Below are 8,243 nucleotides of genomic sequence, written 5' to 3'. Positions count from 1 at the left end.
GGGCAGAGACCTGGACACAGAGCTTCCATGTTTCACAACCTGACACCTATCAGTCAAATAAGAGGAAAACATTTGTATTGCAGATGATGAAAGTTTAAAAGAAATCAACTTTTGAAAGAGAGTATAATGATCAACTGTGTCAAACGCTTTACGAAAATCAATATATACAGCACCAGTTACTTGACCTTTGTTCAAAGCAGCACGTATTTGTTCAGTGAATAAAATTAATGCAGACATGGTTGACCTTGACGTGTGGAAACCATGATGGCTATTGCTTAGCATATTATTAGCTTCTAGATGCTGAAGTAGTTGATTAAATAATGTTTTTTCAAGTAACTTAGAAAAAATAGGAAGAACAGAAATTGGCCGATAGTTTGAAACTTCTGTTGGATCAACAGATTTAAAAATGGGAGTAATCTGAGCAAACTTCCAGGCATCAGGGAAAATAGACTGCACATATACAAGTACTTGCACAGACTTCTATATTTTAGTTTAGTCTTCTAAGAAGGACATATAAACAAAAAAAAGTTTGGTCTTTTTCTTTGTAAAAATACCTGTCTACAACTTCTCACAGACCTAAAATTCATAATAGAACAAACCAAAGTTTTTACAAGTAATATTTATACAACCATGAGTTGTGTAATATTTAAATCAAATATTTTTTGCAGCTTTAGTTACATTTTACTTAGTGAGATGAGGGCAGAAATATATKTTTTGATTATAAAGGTTGTAGAATCTTTTGGTATTGGATTTGTGTTGAGAAGAAACRTTTTCATGCTAACATGGTAAGATAAGTCTGTCAATAATCAAAATACTAAGCTGTGTATGTAATCATGTTGGCATCAGGGTCACTTTTAAACCGTTAAAACTAGTTTGGGCGCTGCTCTCAAATTTCTTTAAAATAATGTAAAATGTAGTCTCACCGCTGAATATAAATATTCTTCCTTTTCGCAGCTTCAATCAACTTTTAACATGAAAAGGTGGGGAAAAGACACTCATTTTAAACTACTTAAGCAGTGTAACACTAGTAGATTCAGATTACTGTTGAACATCCATGCACATATATTCAAAAACTAACTGTAGCATGAGCACAGCTCATAGATGTGCAATGCATTGAGTGTCATTTATCCCAATATGTATAAGATAAGTCCTCCCTGTGCTTCAGTAATAAGGTGATACATGCAGAGACAGATCTTAGCTATGCACTGGTATGTGAGCAGGGGGGAAGTGCAGRTTTCTTTTCTTCTTTTGGCTGTTACATTAGAGTTCAAGCCCTGCCACACACTTCCATCTGCAGAAGGTGTAAAYGATTCAGCCTTCGGCCATTCGGCCATAGTCAGAGCAGATGGTCAAATCACTTTCAGGCATTTTCTGGGAATCTGATTGTTTCATACTGATCATTTTTTTATGCCGTTACCACATAAATTTATCGCTGAACCATGCTCTCATGAGRCAGATTTCAAACTGATGAATTGACATAATAAATAGGGTTTGGCTTTTAAAGCCAAGAGAGGTTTTTTTATGTTTTCATGTTGCTGAGTGAATGCAGATTTCTTTGATGATTTGCACRTGCCCATACAACACTCACATGCACGTGTAGGTATGTGTGGATTAATGTAAAACACATCAGCAGGTGTGTTTCTCTCTAGATCTCTGTTGTGTAAATGTGTTGATCTTTGATAGTAGGTTCTTTCATTTCAGTTTTACAATCCTTTCCTGCTGTGATGTCTTAGAGCACGTTGTGCTGACTTAGATCAGATGCTGATTACATTTGAGAGAGTGAATGTTGTTTATGTAAGCATTTTTGTTATGTTTACAGGATCTTTGAGCTGATTTTAGCCATTCAAGTGCAACTAAAGCAACATAATTGTGTGACATGACAGAAATATTCCAAACTGCTTTTAAATACTTTATCGTTATCATAAAGTGTCAATGTGACTGAAGTAGCTTTATTCAGAATGTTATGCTGCAGATTTATACAGTCACCTTCAAATTATCTAAATTAAAATTATAGCGTTCATCATTTTATGCTGCRAAGGGACCAAGTTATAGCTGTTTTGATCAAACCTTTTAATGTGCACAACCTCACAGAATATTGTCAGATTRCAAAATAAGTTTGTTGCCACTAAATGTGTTGAAGATGACTTCTAGCTACTGTCACACCACAATTAGCTTAAAAGTGACGGAGTTACAGACATGCTTGTTATTTTAATTTGGAGTGACTCCATGGGGTAATTGTGGATGTTTCCAATTATTTTATGAGAAATTTTACTAACAGACAGGGTTAATACCAACAGTTCAAAACAAAGTTTTAGGTAGAAATACTGATACCTGATACCAAATTCTAGGTAAAATGCTTGAGTGYGGGAATTTTTGTCTCATAAAAACCATCCTGTGCTTGATGAGATATTTTGCTGACAGACAACTTGTCTCCAGTTAATGGAAAAGATTTAAAAAAAAAAAAAACAGATCTAACTTCGGCTGGAAAAACTACCCAGCAGTTTGATTTGTTGCGTAAGGAAAATGATTTTTTTATGCCAATGAGTCTCATTAAGTCAACAAGTACATTTTCTCAAAAATTCTCTCTATCTGCCCGTCTTTCACACGTTTAGAGCGTAACTTTAAAGCAATATAGTTTTTTGAACATGCTGTCAGAATTGTAGCTGTGCAGTAAATTTATTCTCTTTGCCTGAAAATATAAAGGCAGCTCCACCAACCTGTCAATTGCTGTCAATCAAACACAGACCTTCCAGTTCATATTACTTCTAAACTGTTTTTGCTGTCTTTAATAATGCAAAAAATCCTTCAGTTCACCTGTAAAGTTTAAAAAAAGACTTACTTTATGATTTATTTATTTATTTTTAAACTATGCTCAGATAAGTGTGGTTGCTCACTGAAACATCTGATTCTGTTGTGTACACTGCATGGGCTCATTTTCTGTAAACACAGCTTGCTGTGCCTTCTGCAAATGCAACTTAAAGCTCTATCATGCAAAGAGGAAGCCATATGTGAAACACTGCTGACTTCTCTGGGCCGAATTTCATTTAAAATGAGCTGATGCAAGGTGGAAAACTGTTTTCTGGACAGATAAATCAAAATTAGAAATTCTGCCTCTCTGATTGTATGGGGGTGCATCGGTGCCTATAAAGCACGGGCAGCTTATGTGGAAATACACCATCAATACAGAAAAGTATGTACAGGTTTTAGAAGAACATGTGCTCTCATTCAGTCTTTTTTTTTCTTTTTTTGAAGGCTTTGCATTTTGCTAAGAAAAGAGTCCAGGTTCTGATCTGGTCCACCTGCAACCCAGACGTCTCCCCAATTGAAACAGTTTGATGCATCATGAAACAAAACAAAACAAAACAAAAAAATCTGCCTAAGACTTTTGAACAACTGAAACCCTGCATCAGACAAGAATTGGACATTTTTCTCCAAAAACGTCAGCAGCTGATRTCCTCGGTTCCCAGATGTTTACAGAGTTTTGTTAGAAGAGGGAGGTGGTAAACATGGCTCTGTCCTGTCTTTTTGGAAATGTACTGCTGCCATTAAAATCAAAATTACTTTTTCCCCCTCCTACAAATAGTTGCTTAGTTTTGCAAGCTAATAAACAATTAATAAACTTTTATTTGTTTACTATGTTCCATTGTGAAGAAATGTTTTTATTTTACCCAGTTTATGCAACTTTAAAACATCTGTAGGTTTATATTAGACACTATGAAGGCATTTTTGACGTTTTTATTTTGTTGGCCAAATCTGTAAATTATTTAAGTTAGTCTTGTCTTACCTAAAGGAAAAAGTGTGACTTCTACAAAAGACTCACAAGTCCTTCACAAATTCAAAAATGTCTGAGTGTGTTTTATCTTTGAGAGCCCTTAATTATGTTTTTCTTTTTCTTCCTTGCTCATCTTGTATAATTTCAGATTGGAGCAAAGAGGCGTTTGTTAATTGATGATTTTGGAGTGGAGTTTAAGATTTGCTGAGGGAAGAAGAGGACAGGAGGAGCAGGTGATTGAAGGAGGAAGAAGAGGAGCAGAAGAACATGGGCCTCAACTCTGGTTGGATCTTTCTTCTGTGCCTTTCACTCTCGCATCAAAGTGTTACAGCACAAGCTGAAGGTACGTGATGACATACATGCACTCCAATACTTCTGTTATTTCTATTATAMCCATATAGTAACAGGAGTATGAGAAATGTTATAAATGACTGATGTTTAAATTACAATTTTAAATCAAAGTTCTAAATAAAACCGTGTGATTGACAGCTTTGTTCAAGGAGTCAAAGAAAGTTGCAGCTCACTAAGCACAGTGTGTGGAAACTCCATCATTAAATCTCCCACCTGGATCCAGTGGTAGCTCAAACACAAACCCAGAAACTGTTTTTATTCCCTCCATAGTGAAAAGCATTTAAACATCCTTCTGCACTCAAACTCTGTCAAACTCATCTCCCAGATACAGAAACGTAGCCTCAGGCGTTACTGGATGTCAACAAAAGGTCAATAAGCCAATCAAAACTTAGATCTCCATCTGGAACCTGATTGGAAGAAAGTTGATACAAAGAACCCACTAATCTAAATGAAGTTGTTCCTCCTTTGCTCCTGTTAATATCATTTATTGACAGCAATAACATAAATGTCATCACGTTGTGTAACTGTCCACAATAACCTTTAGTGCCTTTTTTCTTTTAATTACAAACAATAAAACAAAATATGCTCTATAGGATCAATAAAGGAGACAGCTCAAAGCTTTTTTAATCAATAGTTTTATATTAAATAATAGAATGATGCTTAAGCTCGCTCACTTTGAAGAAACAGACAAATTTTTTTATTGTTGAGCTTTTATTTTATGTATAATTTACTGTAAAACAGATATTTTTGCTCTGCTGTTACCACCTGCTCAATATAAACTGCTTTAAACAAATCAAGAGCACTTAGAGGTTATCTCCGTTTGCACCAATTGCTCATACTTAGTTTTTTTTATTATTAGTCTGGATGGGGTTTCTCCCCATTTTCTAGCAAATAGAAGGATTGTCGGTTTCATGATTTGTTAAGAAAAGCCACTAACTGGTTGACAATTTGAACATCAAGAAACCCACACAGAGACTGCACTTATTACATACAGTGGTTTGCAAAAGTATTCATACCCCTTGAACTTTTCCATATTTTGTCACATTACAACCACAAACATAAATATATTTCACTGGAATTTAATGTGAAAGACCAACACAAAGTGGTATACAATTGTGAAGTGGAAGCAAAATTTTACATGAATCAAAACATTTTTTACAAATAAAAAACTGAAAAGTGCGATGTGCAAAATTATTCAGCCCCCCTGAGTCAATACTTTGTGGAGCCACCTTTTGCTGCAATTACAGCTGCAAGTCTTTTAGGGTATGTCTCCACCAGCTTTGCACATCTAGTGACTGCAATTCTTGCCCATTCCTCCTTGCAAAACAGCTCAAGCTCAGTCAGATTGGATGGAGAGCGTTTGTGAACAGCAGTTTTGAGATCTTGCCACAAATTCTCAATTGGGTTTAGGTCTGGACTTTGACTGGGCCATTCTAACACATGAATATTCTTTTTTTTAAACCACTCCATTGTAGCTTTGGCTTTATGTTCAGGGTCGTTGTCCTGCTGGAAGGTGAACCTCCGCCCCAGTCTCAAATCTTTTGCTGACTCCAACAGGTTTTCTTCCAAGATTGCCCTGTATTTGGCTCCATCCATCTTCCCATCAACTTTGACCAACTTCCCGGTCCCTGCTGAAGAGAAGCACCCCCAGAGCATGATGCTGCCACCACCATATTTGACAGTGGGGATGGTGTTTTCAGAGTGATGTGCAGTGTTCTTTCTCCGCCACACATAGCGTTTTGCATTGTGGCCAAAAAGTTCAATTTTGGTCTCGTCTGACCAAAGCACCTTCTTCCACATGTTTGCTGTGTCCTCAACATGGCTTCTGGCAAACTGCAAACGGGACTTCTTATGGTTTTCTTTTAACAATGGCTTTCTCCTTGCCACTCTTCCATAAAGACCACATTTGTGTAGTGCACGACTAATTGTTGTCCTGTGGACAGTTTCCCCCACCTGAGCTGTGGCTCTCTGCATTTCATCCAGAGTCACCATGGGCCTCTTGGCTGCCTCTCTGATCAGTGATCTCCTTGTTCGGCCTGTAAGTTTAGGTGGACGGCCTTGTCTTGGCAGGTTTACTGTGGTGCCTTACTCTTTCCATTTCCGGATGATGGATTGAACAGTGCTCCGTGAGATGTTCAAAGCTTGGGAAATCTTTTTATAACCTAAGCCTGCTTTAAACTTCTCCAAAACCATATTCCTAACCTGTCTGGTGTGTTCTTTGGACTTCATGATGCTGTTTGCTCCCCAATATTCTCTTAACCAACATCTGAGGCCGTCACGGAGCAGCTGTATTTGTACTGAGATTAGATTACACACAGGTGGACCCTTTTGAGTCATTAGCAGTCATCAGGCAACTTCTGAATGCAATTGGTTGCACTCAGGGAAAAGGGGGCTGAATATTTTTGCACGTCGCACTTTTCAGTTTTTTATTTGTAAAAAATGTTTTGATTCATGTAAAATTTTGCTTCCACTTCACAATTGTATACCACTTTGTGTTGGTCTTTCACATTAAATTCCAGTGAAATATATTTATGTTTGTGGTTGTAATGTGACAAAATATGGAAAAGTTCAAGGGGTATGAATACTTTTGCAAACCACTGTATACCGACAGTAGCTGATGTTTAAACAACACATCAAGCTCTTCAACACTTCAAACACTTCATGTTCTTAGCTATTGGTTTAAATATTTCCTCTACAAATATTTTTTTTCCTTAGCTTTTCTTTTTGTAACCAAGCTCCACTCCAGATCTGCCTTATTTCTAATCACCTACCCACTCTGGCAACATAAGAGCCTAAAATAATACTAAACACTTCAGTCTACCTTTGAATCTGCAACTAATGCTAACCCATGTGAATAACAGCGCTGTAGCCTTCTATTCAGCTTTAAGGTAGTCATTTTAAAGAGTAATTTCCGATTTAGAGTAGGTTTTTGTTGTTGAAATAAGTTGGGTGTTTTTTTTTCTGTGTGGCATACAGTATATAAAAACGGGGTTTTGTATTAATTCTTTCATGGGGGACAAAGACTACAGTAATTGYTGTGCGATATAACCCATATGGTGTTGAACATCTCTAAACTATGTGAACAACTTTAATTAGGAGAGCCAGCTTAATTAGCCTTTTATGTTTTATTAGAAATAATAACTCAATTTGTGCAGGACTACAAGAGTGTTTTAGTGGATTAAACTCTGACATAATTCCTTATGGTTTCACTTTGTGGTATGAAACATAATTTTCTTCTACTTATGYTGCAAATGTTTTCTTGTTCTTTAGTAGTAGTTGATTCGGTGGACTTTTTTATTTCTTGCATTTTCTCCAACATTTGTTTTTAGTTCTTGTAGTTTATTGCAGTAGTGCATCATTAAAGAGATTTTTTTTTCCCTTTGCAGAGTTTTCTGCAGTTTATGCTGAAGCCGCTGGGCTACATCTAATGTGGAAATCARTGGTGGTCCAGCACAATGGTGTTGCAACCTTTGAAATACCAGCACAGATAACCTTCAAGAAAACTAATCCTAATCTCTCAGCATGTGTTGTGTCCTTATCCTTGGCATGTCAATCCTRCCTGCCAGCCCAGACAGACAAACTTCTGGATGATTGATCTTGTTTCCACCTCTGCCTTTGTTTGACAGACTTAAGATGCTTTTTAAAAATTTATTTAGGTAACACGTTATAGAGGACCAAATTGGCRTAATTAGAAATAAATGCAGAAATATATGTAAGCTTAAAGTTTAGTTTAAAACAAAGACACAGGTAAGTGTTTTTCTCCTTGCCTTTGTTTTTAAGTCAACCTTAAACTTTAAGCCAAACTGAGGCAGCACAAGCATGCACAGTAGATCTGCACACGGATCCTGCTTCTTCCTGTCTGTTGACCAGTAGGAGAGGAGCTGACCCAAGAAGGACCACCCACCTTATTTACATAATGAGGCAGAAATGCATAAGGAAACGTAAATATAGGGGATAGAAATATGTAAAACAACATATTGAAATAAAATGACTTAAAAAATGTCAAATAAAAAAATATATAACCATTTAAGAGACACAGATGCATCTACAAGTAAAAGGAAAAACAAATAAATCTATCTTTTTAAAAACAGTAAATTTTAAATTATGTGGTCAAATCTAT

The 8,243-nt window shown here is 36.4% G+C and overlaps 1 protein-coding gene across 1 annotated transcript in view; it reads left to right on the top strand.

Annotated features, from left to right (window-relative positions):
* Positions 1-8,243, top strand: part of LOC106515058 (collagen alpha-1(VII) chain) — a 35,173-nt gene that overhangs the window by 1,222 nt on the left and 25,708 nt on the right. The window contains exon 3 of the mRNA XM_014004669.1: positions 3,921-4,115. Coding sequence (XP_013860123.1) covers positions 4,040-4,115 — 76 coding nt within the window. The 5' untranslated portion in view covers positions 3,921-4,039. The remainder of the gene's footprint in view (positions 1-3,920; positions 4,116-8,243) is intronic.

Source organism: Austrofundulus limnaeus, unplaced genomic scaffold (genome assembly GCF_001266775.1).
Source record: "Austrofundulus limnaeus strain Quisiro unplaced genomic scaffold, Austrofundulus_limnaeus-1.0 Scaffold26, whole genome shotgun sequence".
Classification (NCBI taxonomy): Eukaryota; Metazoa; Chordata; class Actinopteri; order Cyprinodontiformes; family Rivulidae; genus Austrofundulus; species Austrofundulus limnaeus.
The sequence above is the reverse complement of the archived record's forward strand: the minus strand, read 5'-3'. Positions and strand labels throughout refer to the sequence as shown.